The sequence below is a fragment of the Myotis davidii genome, unplaced genomic scaffold, assembly GCF_000327345.1.
Source record: "Myotis davidii unplaced genomic scaffold, ASM32734v1 scaffold399, whole genome shotgun sequence".
Classification (NCBI taxonomy): Eukaryota; Metazoa; Chordata; class Mammalia; order Chiroptera; family Vespertilionidae; genus Myotis; species Myotis davidii.
Genome location: NW_006292094.1, coordinates 4064272 through 4083403, shown reverse-complemented (window position 1 = coordinate 4083403; position 19132 = coordinate 4064272). Strand labels below are relative to the sequence as shown.

Sequence of the window (19132 nt, the reverse complement as noted above, 5' to 3'; positions counted from 1 at the left end):
AGCAGGAAGCCCGCCTGCACAGCTCTGCTTACAATGACAGTGGTCCGACCATGGAGGTTGGTGGGGGGGCGGAGGACCTCCTGTAAGACAGGACCTGATGAGGTTACAGGTGCAAAGCCTGTAGTCCCTAAGGAGCCCCTAACAGAACAGCCTGCTGGAGAGTGAGGGCAGACTCATCCCCAGCACCCACGGGTCCACCACGCCAAGTAATCAAAGTGCCCGCTCTACACCCCTCATTTACCCCATAATTAAGTTCTCGTGGAGCTCAACACAGAACAGAGTTCTTCACAAAGGAAGCCCTCACATGACCAAGAATATAATTACATCCATGTCACTTTATATCATTTGGTCATTTCAGATAGTGCAACAACCCATGTAACTTTCACATCTATGTTAAACACATAAGTAACTCTTGGCGACAGATAAAGAAAACAACAGCAAAAGCCCACCTCCACTACTTGAAAATCAATCACTCTACTCTTGGCAAATCGGATCTACTTAAAAAAATAAAAAAGTCTAAAAACAACTTTGCTTAAATCAGTCAGTGATTTAAGCTAGAATCAAGGCATTCGCATTTGTTCGTACTGTCAGGAACTTTATTTCTATATATAATGTAGATCTCTGAGAAGCGAGCTGCCAAAACAGAAGTCTGTGCCAGTGTGGGCACTGCTGCACTGCACTCTGGCGGAGGCCCCGCTCCCTGCACCCCCCTTGCTCCCCGCACCCACCTCAGCACGCTTGGCCTCCTGCCCACAGTTCCTCCCAGCAGGCAGCAGGGTGTGGGGGAGGGGGAAGGAAGGCTCAAAAGGTTTAGTGAAAAGCCCATTCACTCTGTGGGCAGGAACCAAACACCTGCCCCTACCCTTGTTATTCCTGTCCCTTGCAGCTTGTGGGATTTAAATGCCAGCCTCACAGCAGCAGCCATGGAGTGCTCGGTCATAAAAAGGGTCAGAAAACATCTTTATTGTGACCACGCAAGCTGCCAACAGTGTATTTTGAAACAGAACATGAAAACGGCCTTCATGTTTAATCTACAGAAGTTTATTCTTAGGTACTACGTGTTGCTTTATGTCTGAAACGTGGTATCACACACGTTTGTTTACTCTTAGCCCTGTAACCTACTTTTTCATAAATTACATTTAAGAAAAATATTTTTTGAAAAAAGAGGGTGGAGTTGAGAAAGCACAGCCCAGATTCTAATGGAACAGAACTAAACACACACACCCAAAAAGGAATTAACGTGTTGATCCCAGAAATCACAGCACAGCGTGTAACAAATCAACCATTTACTTTTTTTCCCTTTTAGGTTTTGAGTCAACATTTTGGGAAGAGACTCATAGTAGGTACAGTCATGTGACTAAGTCGGAGTATATTATGTTCTTAAATGGCAATATTAAAGGAATTTAAGTTAATATAGCTATTTTAAAATCATGAACTTGACATAATTAAAAGTCAATGTCTACCACTCATTTTTCCCTAAAATTCATATAATGGCAAATTTTAGGAACTTTGAACAAATATGTCCAACATTTTGGGGACAATATTGTCTAAAGGTATATATTTAGACAACAGGAAGTATGAACTTAAAATAAAGTTACATAAAAATTTTTTAAAAAGTATTGGTATAGGCCTTGGCCAGGTACTCAGTTGGTTAGAGCGACATCCCAATACACCAAGGTTGCAGGTTCGATCCCCAGTCAGGGCACATATAAGAATCAAGCAATGAATGCATAAATAAGTGGAACAACAAATCGAAGTCTCTCTCTCTCTCTCCTATAATAATAATAATAAAAGAGTATTGGTATAAACACATAGTTTTCATCTGAAATACAGATTAGTCATTGGACTATTAATATATCTTCAACTAGATAATTCTTCATCAAGTTACAGTAGAAATTTAGAGGAATGGAATGGGGACACTAATGGAACACATGAATATAAAGAACATGTGAATATAAAGCCATACATGTCACTTTCTGTCTATATTTGGCCACGGGTAATCAGAGCACATTTATTATTTTAAGAAAGCACAAAGCAATGACCGACTCACACACTACGGCCTCCATGTTACTTCAAGTGGAAGCAGACAATGAAATGACAGCGTAGAAGCCACCTGGCCTAAAGCTACACTGCATGGATTAATGTAGAATGACCATAAAATGTTACTGAAGAAAGGACCCACTTTTCCTGACTATTTTCCAAATCTCAAATGAGAGGAGAAAATACAATGGAAGTAAAAGTAAACTACACAAGTAGGTAGTGCAAGGATTAGTCACCCACCCAGGCTGAGAGGCCAATTATGTCATGAACCTGTGACCTCACTTGAAAGGCTTTGCAACCTAAGAATAGCTCCAGGGGCTATATAAACCCAGTCCTCTGGTCGGTGCTGACACGTCCCAGTGAACAATGTGCATGGAGGGGTAATGCCAAGAGTAGGGGAGCATCACTGAACGTCCCTCCAAAAGTCGGGCCTCTGACTTACCCACTGCAGCACCACAGTCCTCACTGACGCCTTGCACAGAGACTATACTTATTCTTTTTTTTTTTTTAAATATATTTTATTGATTTTTTACAGAGAGGAAGGGAGAGAGATAGAGAGTTGGAAACATCGACCCGCTGCCTCCTGCACACCTCCTACTGGGGATGTGCCCTCAACCCAGGTACATGCCCTTGACCGGAATCGAACCTGGGACCTTTCAGTCCGCAGGCCGATGCTCTATCCACTGAGCCAAACCGGTTTCGGCAAGAGACTATACTTATTCTGCCATTCATCACCATGTATCCCATTTGATGAAGACAAATGGGACACACAGGAGCTACACAAAAGGGTTATGTAGTGTCCTAAAGTCCCCTCATTGTCTGAGGTGAAAGTGCAGTGCCACTAACATCTGACTTTGATAAGAAAGGACACGTGCTAACATCTCCAGGGTACACCTGAAAGGATCAAATGCCTAATTACCAAGCTAGTTTCTTCTTGCCCTTAAAAAAGAGGATGAGAAAAAATGAATGTAGGACAGAGAGTAGAAAGCAAAAAATGTAAGTAAATAGACAATATAGTCCAAATAAAAGATGATGATTGTTAGGGTTAAAAAAAAAGCAACAACACCCAACTCTATCCTGCTTAGATGAGGCCTTAAATATAGGGACCCAGACAGGCTGAAAGAGAAAGAATAAGATAGTATGGCAGGCAATCACAGATTGGGGGAAAATAGAGTACACAACTGATAAAAGACTTGTATCTAAAACACGTAAAGAACCCTTAAAACTCAACAATAAGGAAGCAAGCAACTCAGTTAAAAAAGAGCAAAAGATCTGAACAGATATCTCACCAAAACAAGACATACAGATGGCAAATAAACATTTGAAAAGATACTCTGCATCATACGCCAATGGGAACTGGAAATGAAAACAACAATGAAATGCCCCCACTCACCTATCAGAATGGCTAAAATCCAGAAAACAGGCAACACAAAATGCTGGTGAGGATGTGGAGTAATAGAACTTACATTCATTGCTAGCAGAAATGCAAAACAGTGCAGCCACTAGGCAAGGCAGACCTGCAGGTTCTTAGGAAGGTAAATAGTCTTACCATTATCTAAGTCACCTGAAATCTTATGTCCACAGAAAAACCTATATATGAATGTTTATAGCATCTTTATTCATACTGCCAAAAACTGAAAGCAACCAAGATGAATGGATAACCAAACCGTGGTACATCGATACAACTGAATATTATTCAGGAGTGAAAAAGAAACTATTAAGTCACAAAAAGACATGAAGGAAGCTGAAGTGCACATTGCTTAGTGAAAGAAGCCAGTCTGAAAAGGCTACATCCTACATAATAAAAGCCTAATATGCTAAATGTCTGGTCAACTGGTTGGCCGTTCAACCAATCAAAGTGTAATATGCTAATGATATGCTAAGGCCGCTCAACCGCTCGCTATGACATGCACTGACCACCAGGAAGCAGATGCTCCAACCAGTAGGTTAGCTTGCTGCTGGGGTCCAGCAGATTGGGACTGAGCGAGATGGGCCAGACACGCCCTGGAGCCCTCCTGCGGTCCTTCCCCAGCTGGCCAACCTCCTGCATCCCTCCCTGGCCCCCATCATGCACTGGTGGGGTCCCTCAGCCAGGACTGTGCCCTTTCGCAATCTGGGGCCCCTCGGGGGAGGTCAGAGAGCCAGTTTTGGCCCAATCCTGCAATTCAGGCTGAGGGACCCCACTGGTGCACTGGGCCTCTAGTATTACATATGACATTATTCTGGAAAAGGCAAAACTAGAGACAGTAAAAAGATCGGTAGTTGCCAAGGATATGGGGGGGAGTGAGGAGTAGATATTGTAATGGTAGATACATCATTAAACATTTGTCAAAATCCATAGAACACAGCCCTGGCTGGTGTGGCTCAGCTGGTTGAGCGTCATCCCATGCACCAAAAGTTGTGGGCTTGATCCCAGGAGGGGGACATGCAGGAGGCAGCCGATCCATGTTTTGCTCTCACATCAATGTTTCTCTCTCTCTCAAAATCAATAAACTATTTAAAAAACAAACAAACAACAAAAAATTTAAAAAAACCCCAACAACTCATAGAATACAAAGAGTAAACTCTAATGTAAACTATGGATTTTAGTTGCTGATGTATCAAGATTGGTTCTTATCTATAACAAATGTAACACAGCAATGCAAGATGTTACAAACAGGGGAAACTGAGTGGGGAGAGAGCAGAGTGTGTGGAAACTCTGGGTAAGCTCTGTTCAATTTTCTATAAATCTATGACTGCCCTAAAAAAATAAAATCTATTAATTAACAACAATAACAAAAGAAACATCGCAGCAGCCATCTGCAACTACAGTGAGTAGGAGCCAGCACCTGCTTGGGGGACAGCACATGTGTGTCTGAATGTTTCTGGAAGCTGCAATGGATAAGAACTCCATCTGATTCTTAGCGATCTTGTGCCCCTGTCTGGCCTACACAGGCCTTAAAAGTCCAGTCAATAAGTAAGTATATTGAACAAATAAATGAAGGGGTCATTGCAGTGAAAAGGGACATAAAGAACAGTGACAGAGAGCAGGACAAGAGACTCCAGCAAAAGCCTGACCCATCCGAAGGTGGCGTCTGTCGTACTGGATTTTATTTCATAACAAATATCGCACTTTTATTATTTCTATAATAAATATGATATTTGTTGCAGAAATTCCTATGGGAAAATTAGTTTTGTTGAACCTGAATGCCTGGCCGTCACCTTGCCATCCTTTTCTCCGCCACTGAAACAACTACTTTCAGATGAAGAGAGAGGCTTTGGTGAGGCAGCTCCTGGAGTGCGGGCGCCTGGCACCCCGCAAAGTGAGCCCCTCAGGCAGGACTGGCACCCACACGGAGCTGTATCCAACTCAGAGTTTTCAGGAGAAATTCCTGGCAGCTTTCAGCTAACCAAGGTTTACTAACACAGAGTCCGGTCTCAGGATCCTGAACCACAAACAAGATTTATTTTTTTAAACAAGGGACATTTTTGTTTACAAAATTTTCCTTTTGCCAAAAAAGAAGCTACAATCCCAGACTATGTGGGCTCAGTGCTGGACACTTGGCAACCCAAGGTGAGAGGATTAAGTGTCCTAACACGGGAAAGGCGCCAAGAGCAAGGCACACACAAGACTCAGTGTTAGATTCCTTCCAGCTTCCCGGTTTCTGGTAGAAAGTGGGCCGGAAGGGAGGGATGGTGCAGAGCGGATAAAGTTGGACGAACCACTTACTGAGGAAGGTTAGCAATAAGAGAAAAGTGACATAAGGTAGCTAGAGATGGCAACACGAAGCACTTTTCCTTTTTCTTTTAAGAAAGGGATGACTTAAGGTGTGAGGGAAGAATGCATGGAAACCAATACACCCTGGATGACGGACATGTGAGTTAATTCCTAACCTGCATGTAAGAAATGCTTTACAAATAAAATATCCTGGCTATGTTGAGCTCAAGTCTTTTCAGCGAGGCAGAGAGGTAAAGCAAAGGGTATCAGAGGGTATCAGTGACCTAGTCCTCAGTGCGCAGGGTCAAGCGAAGCAGAGGTGTTCTCTGAAAATGGTAACTAAATAACTAAACGTCATGTCAGGGTGCCATGCAGACTGATAAATCGACTTGGGGAGCAAATGGGATGTTTCTTACCGTTTCATTTTGATTAGCGATTAAACTAAGCCAGCCTGCCTGCTGCACACTAGGAACATCAAGTTAAACGAAGGACAGGATATGGATGAAGAGCCACTGTTTCCCCGAGTTGGATTTTAATGTGCTGCTCTTATTTAGCTAAAGGACAACGGCCATTTCTTCAAGGTTATCAATTATATATCACACAGGGATAACTGATCAATTTCACATCCATATACAGATCACAAGTGATTGTTTTATTTACACCCAAATGTAAAATACAGCATTAAAAAGATTAAAAGTTTTCTACAAGCTATTATATCAGGTGAGGTAAGTTTGACATTAATTATTCATCTTCCTTTTTCATTGATTAGTAGATTAAGGCTAAAATGCAACCATTTTGATTACTAGTGAAAATGAAAGCAGAGTATTATCAATAATAAATGAAGCTCACAACTAGTTATTCCTTATGGTATCACTAATTAACTGTAGGCATTTCCATTCAAGTTAAAAAAATGCCAAAATTTTTTAAAGTTTTTTTTTTTTTTTTTAATGTTAAAAAGGACCGGTTTTGCTCTGTGGTTTAAGTGTCGGCCTTCAGACCAAAGAATCTTGGGTTCAATTCCCAGTCAAGGGCACATACCTGGGTTGCAGGTTTGATCCCCAGCCCCCAGTAGGGAGGGGTATGTGCGGGAGGCAACTAAACGATGTGTCTCTCTCACATTGATTTTTTTCTCTCTCTCTCTCCCACCTCCTTCCTCCTTTCCACTCTAAAAATCAAGGGAAAAAATATCCTCTCGTGAGGATAAACAAACAAACCTGGACCCTGAATCACAAAGATGTGGACAATGCCGAGGTAAAAAAGGTGCTAAGAGACAGTTTTCAGTTCAGTATTACTGAGTAAAACCATCTTACACATTTTAAGTGAAGAATTTTTCAACAAGTTTAAAAACACAAAATAAAACAGAGTACAGATCCCAACTTTCAGTCAGAAAGCCATTTTTCCTTTGACCTACAACCACACACCCCTCGGAGATTTTGGGTGGTCCTATTATGATTGAATTTAAGGAAGAGTCCACAAAACTTAGTATCCGTTTTATTATCTCTTCCTCCACAGGGACCACTGAACCTGTGAAGGAGAGCAAACAATGACCCTGTGCCATCCCGGTTCAAACGTCCCCCTCCCCCTCCTCTACCTTAGGGGGAAGGTGACAGACAGGGCACACCACTGCAGGACCCTCCAAGACAGCCATGGCTTCATGGCTTCAGTCCTTCCCTGTGCCAAGCGCTGTGCTAACAACCTCTACAGTGATGGCCTCGCTGAGTCCTCCCAACCGAAGGGAGGACTGCCATTACCCTCATCACACAGACGGCCACCGAGAGGCTCTAAGGTGGTTTTCCCAAGGCCACACAAGTACAGGTGGAGGGGCCGGAATCTGAACACGTCTGATCCTGGGCCTCACTTGTAAGTACTCTGCACCCTCCTCCCATGTGCAGAGAGAAATCTTGTCCAAGAGGAATTGGGTGTCTCTACTGTGTACCCGAGGGGGAAACAACGCCCATCACGTGGGAGTTACAGGAAAGGGATGTCTGCTTGCCATCAGCCGGAATACCTGAATGATTAGTGCTGTTGGAAATGGACCAGGCTACCTGTTGGGGGGGGGGGAGGTGGCGCGGGTGTGCAGAGGCAGCCTCACAGAGGTATAAATGTACTGGCTGAGTGCTGGCCGGGTCACCAAGCCAGTTCCGTGCAGATGTTTGGGTCAGGCAGGAAGTAGAACCAAAGTGGTGGGACTGACTCCCCACAGCGCCAGACCCATGAAGAACAGCCCCCCTGGCCCATCTGTCATGACCTCATGACACACAGAGACAGGAACCAACTCTAAGACAAACAGTAGCCTAAGGCCAGATGAACCAGAAATTTGGAAACCCTAAAGGAACTAAGGAGGCATAAAAACATGATCATCCATGACAAATGGCAGGGAACACCACTGCCTGCCACACAGACAACCCGCACTGGAGAAGGGGTGCAGGGAAAAGGGCTGGGTGCGGGAGGCCGGGTGCCATTCCCACCCCGCCCCTCATGCATCTGTAAGATGTCCTGTAAACCATCAGCCATTCCCAGGGACAGGTGAGAACCAAAGGAGAACACAGAAGTGGAGCATCTGACAGCTGTGAGCCTCAGTAATTGTTAGTTTGGGGCTGAGGGAAGCCACAGGGCAGGAGGCTTAAGTATCACTGTCGCTGGGCAAACAAAACAGGGCCTGTCTTGTTCACAGGGATATAGAACTACACACTCACACAATGAACTCCGGACTCACATTCCCAGCTGCCCCATCGACATTTCCACTTAGTCTGACAAACATCCCAAACCTAACACATCCGAACCTTTTAAAATATCAGTCAAACCACAACACTCCTGAGTTCAAAACCTTCTGAGGCATCCCACCCCCACTTCAGGCAACATTCTTACCATGACCCACAAGGCCCTACCTGACCTGGCCCCACCCTCGAGCCCACTCCATCTCAAGACCCCCACCCCTCCTACTCCTCCATTCTTTTTTTTTTTTTTTAATATATTTTATTGATTTTTTACAGAGAGGAAGGGAGAGGGATAGAGAGCCAGAAACATCGATGAGAGAGAAACATTGATCAGCTGCCTCCCGCACGCCCCCCACTGGGGATGTGCCCGCAACCAAGGTACATGCCCTTGGCCGGAATCGAACCTGGGACCCTTGAGTCTGCAGGCCGATGCTCTATCCACTGAGCCAAACCGGTTCTGGCTACTCCTCCATTCTTAACGGCACCTAAACCAGACTGGCTTCCACACTGTGGCCCAAACTGAGGCTGCCTCAGGGCCTTTGCACTGCCAGCACTCATTGGAATGGCCTCCCCAGACATCGCTCCCTCCCCATTGTGTGCCCCTGAGCACTCTACCTAACCGGGTCACTCCCCCCTTTAGGAGCAGGGACTAGATGCACTGATTTATCCTCAGGGACTAGATCAATGCCTCTCAGGTAGAGATGCTCACTGGAATGCACAGTGTCATCTCAATGAGGAAAGAAAAACTACTATAATCCCTTGACCACTAATATTTGGTTTTATGTGCTTTTCAGTATACCATAGAATGCCTCCCGCCCCCTCCCCACTTCATTTTTCAAAATAGCAAATCAGAAACAAACCCCGTATTGTACATGTGAGGCAAGTGTATCAACCCCCAGGTCTGATACACTCTTTTAGTTGCTCAACATTTTAAGCTCATCCTAGAGCACCATAGTGCCACCCTCTTCACAGAGCTGGGACTCCACCGCAGCACCAACAGAGGAAAATGTAAAGAAGGGAAATGTAGGCAGTGATAAAACATGATGAGTAAATGAATGACATATGAATTCAAAGAAATATGTATGAGATGCTAAACTTTAAAAAGCAGTGCACGAAAGTTTTTATATAGCCACAGATTTTAATTATGCAAAAAAGAGATATTTTAAAATAATAAAGATAGAAACTGTTTATTAGTTTTATTTTTAGTAAGGTAATTTTTAAAAAATGAAGTACATTTTTATACTCATTATAAAATCAAAGTATAGTTCTAAACTTCTTAAAGGACTCATAAGCTATTTTAATAGATTTATATGTTGCCCTGGCTGGTGTTACCCAATGGTTAGAGTGTTAGCTCACGCACCAAAGGATCTTGAGTTCAATTCCTGGTCAAGGGCATGCACCTGGGTTGCAGGTTGATCCCCAGCCCCGTGGAAGGCAACCAATTGATGTGTCTCTCTCACATTGATATCTCTTTGTCTCTCCCCTCCCTCAAATCAATGGGAAAAATATCCTGGGGTGAAGACTAGGTAGAGAATACAAGTGAGATGAGATTAAAATATTCAATATCTATGCAGAGAACAGACCTCATTCAGTCACACATTTCTTTTGTTGCAACAATGGAAGCTGCTGCTGCTAGCTGTGGCCTGAGTCATGAGCACTTGCCTCACATGAACCTCAGCTTCACAGCCTTCGAGTCACAGGAAGAGGCTCATTCTGGACAGAGTCCAGGTCTTAGTTGTGAAGAGCTTGCCACGTAATTTGCCTCTGTGGTCACCTTGTAATTTTTATTTTATCTGTGAACCCATGCTCCTAAAATATATTTTTAAATATATTTTTTTATGTGCCCTGACCGGGAATTAAACCTGCAACCTTGTTCTATCGGGACAATGCTCCATCCAACTGATAAACCTGGTCAGGGCTGGACCAAGTTTGTTAATGCTGTAAATGACAGCCATGGTTTCAAGAGGGCCCAGAGAAACCTGGTTCACAGTCTGAATGGAAGAGCCCAACCCCCGGGTCTGATACACTCTTTTAGTTGCTCAACAAACATTTTAAGCTCATCCTAGAGCAGCGGTCACCAACCAGTAGTTCAAGGACCACTGATGGTCTGTGAGGTCCGAAAGGTTGGCAACCGCTGTCCTAGAGTATATCTAGCTCTCACATCCTTGCCTCACCAATTTTGCTGATCAGGGCAAGGGCTGCCACATTCGTTTTAAGTGCCACCTCCCCTCCAGAATGTCCCTAGAACAGATGCTGCTAAAGAACCACACCCCCACCCCCAAGGACTGCTGTGGGAATTAAGTCAGACTCCTGGACTCTGCATTTCCAGTCATGCCAACAAAACCCACATGCCAACGACGGCTCTCACGGGGTTACGCAGTGGCTACGAGGCAGCACACGGGGACGTGCTGCAAAGCGCAGAGCGAGCTGAACTGTCTGAAAGATTTCTGACCAACCTGGGTTCTAATTCAGGTTTTCCATTTCTCTGGTGAAACGCTGAGGAGAATGAGGCCATGACCGGAGGTAACAGTGCCGCTGGGCTGCCTGCATATTCCAGGGGGCTGGGGAATGGGTGCCACAGCCTTTTGAGTCATTACCGTCTATTATATTTGGTGTGAATTAACTAAAACACCCCATACGGGGAACTTCTCAGAAGCGGCAGTTATGCTTTTTGGTTGTTTCTTCTCTTTCCTTCTTTTTTATTTTTGGTGACAGAATACACATAATTTACCAATAGTGACATTCAGCATATTCACAATATTGTACAACCATCACCATCATCCAGTTCAAAGCCATTCCACTGCCTGAGAAGAAAAACCTGCACCCGCTAAGCCTTTCCCAACCTCTCCGCCCCGCAGCCCTGGCAGCCGCCACCTGCTTCCCATCTCGTAAGGGTCTGCTGGTTGGACATTTCACATGCATGGAATCATACACACGTGACCGTCCAGCCTGCCTGCTTTCATTGAGCATGCTGGAGTGTGGATCTGTACGTCATTTTCTTATTACTGAATATATTCCCACATGTGGCTATGCTATATGTTGTTTATCCACCAGCTGCTGGACGTGTGAGGTGTCTCCACCTCTGGCTGTTGTGAATAGTGATGCCTAGATTCCGTGTGGGCACAGGTGTCATATCTCTGGAATAGTATCTAAGAAATGGCATTGCTGGCCCTAACAGGTTTGGCTCAGTGGATAGAGCGTCAGCCTGCGGACTGAAGGGTTCCAGGTTCGATTCTGGTCAAGGGCACATGCCTGGGTTGCAACCAATCAATGATTCTCTCTCATCATTGATGTTTCTATCATTCTCTCCCTCTCCCTTCCTCTCTGAAATCAATAAAAAAAAAAATAAGGTTAAAAAAAAAGAAAAAGAAATGGCATTGCTGGGTCCTGTGGTAACTGTTTAAACTGAGGCACTGGCAGGCTCTTTTCCGAGGCAGCTGCTCCACTTCACGTGCCTGCCAGCAATGTGTGAGGACTCGACTTATCTCTGCCAACACTGTTATCATCTGCCTCTTTAATGACAGTCACTGTGTCTGATGTGAACTGGTATCTCATTGTGGTTGCGATTTGCATTTCCCTAGTGGCTGATGATGTTGAGCATCTTTTCATGGGCTTTTTGGCATCCCTACTTTTTAATACTTTTATAGGAAAGAGCACCAGAGGAAGTGCAGTCACCCCCGAACTTTCAGAATGTAACCCAGCCATGGCTGTCCCTCTCTACTGTTACATCACCATGGGTTTGGGAACGTGCACCAGGCCAGGCCTCGCTCATGTCATGATTCTATCCATACCCGTCTTCCGGGTCCTCCTTCCTCAGCCTGTCACAGGAGCCACCTCCCTTTGCAGTTTCCTGTGCATCAGACTTGAGTCACCCTTTCTTGCCTTCCTTGGTTTGTGTGTCAGACTCAGTGGTTTTGTTTCCGACACATACTCAAGGCCCAGCACAGTGCCACAGAGCAGGAACCGCCCATCTGTAAGAGGATGCGAGTGCATGGCTCTCGTGAACATTAACAGTGGCAGTGGGGAGGCGGCACCCCCTGGGCCTGAGCCACCACCCCTCCCTGCGGCCAGTATGGCTGCTAGGACCCCTGAGCGGCTGTTCCTGGCTATGGGCAGAGAGCATGAGAACAAGGGCCGCTACATTCTCCCCATCCTGAGTTGAGAGGACACACAATATCCTTAAAGAAGAAAAAGACCAATTTGAATCATTGTGAAAATTGGGTTTAAACAAGACAATTAGCTCTGCACACACTTCAAAATTCAAAGCGTTACGAGAATGGGCAGGTACAATCAAGTGTATTGAAACATGGGCAGCGATGTAGCAAGTTACACTCAGGAGGCACTAGATGTGAAACGGAGGCACCTTGATTCGACAGCTTAGCTTTTACATCTGTAGTTCCTTTTACTAAGTGTAGAACATCAATTCCACATTGAGTTACTTCAAAGCTGGGAGAAGGAATGCTTTTCTTAGAACTCCGATTATGTCTTAAAGAAACACAAAATACAGACTTACACATGTCGGGTCCGTCTCAGACCACTTGGTGGTGAGCTATTTAACACAGCCTTTTACCTGCTGAGCCACACTGGGCAGGGTCAGCTTCACTGCCTCAAAATAAAGCCCGTCAGAAAAAGCACATCTTTGGACATATACACAATTAAGTCGATGCACTAGGCACAGAGCTGGCAGCCTGCCTGCGTCGAATTAACTGGCCATTAACCGGTTGGGTGACCTCAGCAGTTACTCCCTCTGAGCCCCTGTTTCCCCACCTGTAAAATGGAGACAATAGCAGATGCTTCAGAGGGCTGTGTGATGAGGAGAGGAGTCAGTATCTGCAAGGTGCTCAGAACAGTGCCTGGCACTCAGCAGGTACTATGTTCACCAAATAAAATAAATTCCCTATTCATTGTTTTCTATTTTTGTGGGATGGATTTTAATCTCTTTAAAGTGAGTCAAACTTGCAATGAAAAGATAAGTGGTTTGGGTCAATAATAACTGCTCTGGCTCAACTTAGCTCTCTCATCAACTCTGGTATGAATTCCTTTATCTAAACCTTAGGATTATATTAATATTTTTGTGAATTCATAACACTTCTTTTGAAATATTTCAAATTTTCCCTTGCTCTTTTTTTTTTAAGACCTAAGACCATCAAGTTGAATTTTGAGTATCAATGAGGCAAAACTGTAATAAATATATATTTTTTAAATTGCAAGACCTATAAACATTCTATTAATAACAAAAGAAAACCTATGATTTTTTTAAATATATTTTATTGATTTTTTACAGAGAGGAAGGGAGAGAGATAGAGAGTCAGAAACATCGATGAGAGAGGAACATCGATCAGCTGCCTCCTGCACATCTCCCACTGGGGATGTGCCCGCAACCCAGGTACATGCCCTTGACCGGAATCGAACCCGGGACCTTTCAGTCCGCAAGCCGGCGCTCTATCCACTGAGCCAAACCGGTTTTGGCAAAACCTATGATTTTTTAATGTTCCCTAGTGGACATTAATCTTCTGAGGGGACAAAAAACTTCTGTTTTGTGCCCAATTTAAGAAACTGGCCCAAACAATTTAATAAGCAATTCAAATTCAAAATAATGTAATAGCTGACTAAATGGGAACAAAATAACAGTCTTAATTTATGTAATGGTGAGCTGTAAGGATCTCAAAGCAAACTCATCAACTCCCCAAAGAAAGTCTCCTGTTATTCCTTGAGAAATAAATGAGAACAAGTTTTATTTGTGTATGCTTTAAGGATGCTAAAACAGGTTCAAAGTTTCTTTTAAATATTTTTGCCAAAACATTTTCCACTGACCATGTGTTTTTCCTTTCTACCTTTTCAATATTTTCTAAATTTTTAAAAATAAGTGTTGTTTGATTTAGGGACAAAATTGGAAGTTTTGCATGCATTTCAGTTTCCTCTTTTATTATTATTATTATTTTATTTTATTTTTTGTTAATCCTCACCCGAGGATATTTTTCCATTAACTTTTAGAGAGAGTGGAGGAGGAGAAATACAGAGAAACATCAATGTGTGAAAGACACATCATTTGGTTGCCTCCCACACGAGTCCTGACCTGGGCCAGGGATCGACCCTGTAACCGAGGTATGTGCCCCTTGACCAGAATCGAACACAGGACCCTTCAGTCCGAGGGCTGACGCTCTATCCACTGAGCCAAACAGGCTAGGGTTCAGTTTCCCCTTTTAAATGAGTCCAGTTCTTTGACTTATGTAGGTGACCGCAGGCACACACCCTGACAACCTGAGTCACATGACTTACTACATACCAATTAAACACAGGGGCTTAAAATATTTTACCTGCCAAATCCTGACTGCAGACCTCTGGTTTCTGGCTTTTTGTTGTTTGCTTATTGCTCCCAACAAGGCAAGATGGTTAAGCTCTCGAGCTTCTTACATGGCTGTGGTTGCTAGGATCATGCTGCTCATGCCTACTAAACCCAAGCGCTTAGATACTAAACCCACTGCTTTTCTTTGGAGAAAAGGATATCAATAAAATCTAGAAAAGTGAGAAAAATACTATCTAACTTAGGTTTTTCTCTTTTTCCTATGAATTTTCCACTACACTTCAATACAGGGAATTTAAACAGGTATAGGGTAGTATTTTAGTCTAAACTAACAATAAAAGAACTCAGCAAATAAAAAAATATTAGGCCTCCAAAAGCAACTCTTACTAGGACAAAACTTTACCATGGAGTTGATATAAATGAACAGAAAATTAATAACCATATGAGATAACAAATATAAGCAGAAGGACAACTTGAAACAAAAATAACACACAACAAAAGTTACTTCCATTCCCTCTGAATAAAACACATATCCACATGAAACTCCACCAGTGCAACGTACTTTCCTTACTGGAATGGAAGTTTTAAGCCTGTGTTCATAACAACATGGGTTGCTGTGGAAATAGCTGATTCAACATTATGAACTCACAGCTGAATAAAACAAGGTGTGGAACAGAAGTCTTATTTAAACAGTGGCCAGAACCATAAAACAAAATCGGCAAACTGAGCAACGGTGAGTCAGAGCATCCTGAGTTTTAATGTGAGTGTCATGCATGTTTCCCCATATAGGATGTTTCTTTTTCATTTAGTCCTATATTTTGGAACCCTATAAACATCGCAGGCATCCCTCCATGTCCCAGTGAATAGTTTATCACACTGACCCTGCTCAGGACAGAATTACTCTAGTTTAGGCCTCGCCAGAACCTACAGAGCCAACAGAACCCAAGTCAGGGAGGGTTCTGAAAAGTTTCTGTGTGTAATTGATTCTGTTAAATACAGTGCTGATTTATCCATCATACAGCACCCTTCAGGCCTAGGCTTCATCTCCAGGTTCTAAGACAATAAATGCTACAAGTACAAAACCCAATTTTTAAGTCAGAGAATGTTAACGAGCACCCAGACCCACTTCACAGCCAGCAGCCCAGTCTCCAGCCCCAGCTCTGTCACCACACCTCAGATTTGTTCCTCCACTTTTATGGTGTTTTCCAAGCAATGCTGCAAACCCTCGAGACACCTGACATAGAAATGGGGTGAGTTACCTGAACTTTAAAGTGTATGCTCTGCTTTCCTCCCCAACTTTAACGGGAGACAGACCCCCTTTTCTTTCAGCAGGCACACACTTTCCTTCTGGCTTTCTCAACCTTCCAAATTAGAGCATTTTGAAGCCAAAAATTGACCCTTTATAAAACATATTTGACAAGTTTTAAAACTAATGGTTGTGTGTAGAGCTAGTGACAAAAAAAAAAAAAAATGGACCTTTCCCCCTTAGGAGATGAGCCAGGAGGAACTGGCTCTGTAAATAGAAACCCAGATAGATTCCCCTGGCAGCTGGCACCACCGAGGGTGTGGCTGCCCTCGAGTGTGCACAGGAGACCAATTCATACCAGCGAGACCGGAAAAATCACAACTGAGAGCAACTGTGGAAGCATGGAGAGCCAAGAACAGAACGCAAAGGGCTGACTCTCTGCTAGGTGAGTCACAGGAAACCCTCCCGCCAGACCAGAACCCGCCCAGCTCCTTCAGTTGCGAATGTAGGTCAAAGCTCCCTGGGCTTTGGGCTTCAGGGGTAAGGGCTGAGCCCAAGCCTCAGGGGCAGAAGCCCAATTTCTAAGGAGCAGGGAGGCAGGGCACAGGCTTTGGCCTGCCCTCTAAGCCTCCACCTTCGACACACCACAGTGAACTTGATCATCCCAGAAGTGGCCACACTGGGGTGCTGGGCTAGCTCTCCTTTCTAGTCCCGATTTGCAGACCTTGTAGCCGAGCGGGGTTTACATATAATGACGATCAGCTCACCCAGCTCTGTCGACACAGGGGACCCGGTGGCAATCTCACCAATCTTGGCCACTCCATCGTAGTAGGCTTTCCCTGCCAGGATCATAGCTAGACAGGGAAGGTGACACACAAAATCATCACTTAGATGAGAAAAGGAGGAAGCGACACAGAGGTTTTCTTCCAAGCATCTGGCAGTCCCTTTGGCTCTGGGAAGGTAGGGCGTGTGCCCAATAGCTGTGCTGGGCAGAGGCCCCACCACTGACAGCACCACGGGACCCTTGCGTATGACCAGCCCCAGGAAACGTGCTGTGCAGGCACTGGAAGTCTAGAGGAGGCCCTGACTTCTCCTGATGCCAGTTCTAGGATGGATGTATTCCTAACATAAACGCTATGTGCATATATGCATGACCCATGGACACAGACAGGCCTGGGTGGGAAGGAGGGCTGGAGGTCACTGGGGGGAAAAAGGGGACATCTGTAATACTTTCAACAATAAAGATAAATTTTTAAAAGTTGCAGCTTTTACTATCTATGTATACAAATTCAGAAAACATAATGTTCTATCATACAGTTATTAATAAGACTGAGGATGATCTTAAAGTAGAATCATAAGGAAGAACAATAATAAGTCGCATTTGTGTAGACTTTCCAAGTCATTGTTTGAGTTGTTCTAGTTGCACCCAGTTTCATGAAGGGGAGTGGACTGGAGACATTCTGGGTCGTTCCCAAGGTCAATGGCAAGGCAGAGGGCATGCACACAACGCCAGCTAAGGCACTTCACTTCCTCAGCTCTGAATTAGTGTTTTTTGATTCTTTGGCCTCAGAACTGAAAAAGGGATGACAGCACCTAAAAACAAGTTCGTAACCAGCAAACTGTCAAGTTAATATACACAATATTTTAGCACAAAGATTTTAAATGGCAAGGTACTGATAAGCTGAAATGCAAATTTGTGGGAGAATGGTATACAGGATTATACAATACTTAAACAAAATTTTTGGTCTGACCCCACACATGGAAATGAAATTTTTCATTATCTGTTCACTTATGTTTAAAACTATTTAACCTTCCTATTCTAGTAAAATATCCTTGATTTTATAATAAAGTTGAATTAACTTTAAAAATTATATTATTTATCCAGAATAAGGAATAAAAAATTTTCCTAATTTTGCTTCCCTCTGTGAATACATGAAGAGATTTTCTACCACTTATTGTTTTAAGGAGTGAAGAATATTAGTTCTATTTTAAACTTTGGGGGTTAACATTGGTTAATTACAGTATTTAAATTGCAGGTCTACGACTTTTTAATATGACATCTGGATACTCTATTGTGTGCTCACCACATGAGGTGACTAGCCTCCTAGTCACCATGTGTTTTTGAACTCCTCTGCCCTCTTCGACTTCCCCTATCTTACTTCCCCTCTGGTAACCACCAGTCTGTTGTATCTATGAGTTTGTTTGTTGTTTTTTGATTTATATCCCACACGAGTAACATCATATGGTTCTTCCCCTTTTCCATCTGACTTATTTCACTTAGCATAATATTCTCAAGATCCATCCATGTTTTTGCAAGTATTTTTGCAAACGGCAATATTTCATATTTTTTATCGGTAAGTAGTATTCCATTGTATATATGTCCCACATCTTTTTTATTCAATCATCTTCAAAAGCTACTTAGGTTGATTCCATGTCTTGACTATTATGAATAATGCTACAATAAATATAGGGGTACACACATCTTTACAAATAAGAGTTTTCAAATTTTGGGGAGTAGATACCCAGAAGAGGGATTGGATTGCTGGGTCATATGGTAGTTCCATTCTTAATTTTCTGAGGAACCTCTATACTATTTTCCATAGTAGCTGCACCAATTTACATTCCCACCAGCAGTATACAAGGGTTCCCTTTTTTTCCATGTCCTCTCCAACACTTGTTTATTTTATTGATAATCGCCATTCTAAAAGATGTGAGATGGTATCTCATCATATTTTTATTTGCATTTCTCTTATAACTAGTACTGTTGAGTTTCTCTTCCTGTGTCTATTGTCTTCCTTGGAAAGTATCTATTCAGATCCTCTGCCCACTTTTTACATTGAATATTTCTTTGGTGTTAAGTTTTATGAGTTTCACATATATTTCAGATGTTATCCTCTTTTTGGGTGTATCATTGGCAGATATCTTCTTTCACTTAATATGAAGTCTTTTCATTTTGTTGATGATTTTCTTTGCTGTGCAAAAACTTTTAGGCCCTACTGGTTTGGCTCAGTGGATAGAGTGTCGGCCTTCGGACTGTAGGGTCCCAGGTTCAATTCCGGTCAAGGGCATGTACCTTGGTTGCAGGCACATACCCAGTAGGGAGTGTGCAGGAGGCAGCTGATCGATTA

The 19132-nt window shown here is 43.4% G+C and overlaps 1 protein-coding gene across 1 annotated transcript in view; it reads right to left on the bottom strand.

The window, feature by feature from the left end:
- BAIAP2L1 (BAI1 associated protein 2 like 1) overlaps positions 1-19132 on the bottom strand; it is a 51254-nt gene that overhangs the window by 24897 nt on the left and 7225 nt on the right. The window contains exon 2 of the mRNA XM_015565108.1: positions 16772-16858. Coding sequence (XP_015420594.1) covers positions 16772-16858 — 87 coding nt within the window. The remainder of the gene's footprint in view (positions 1-16771; positions 16859-19132) is intronic.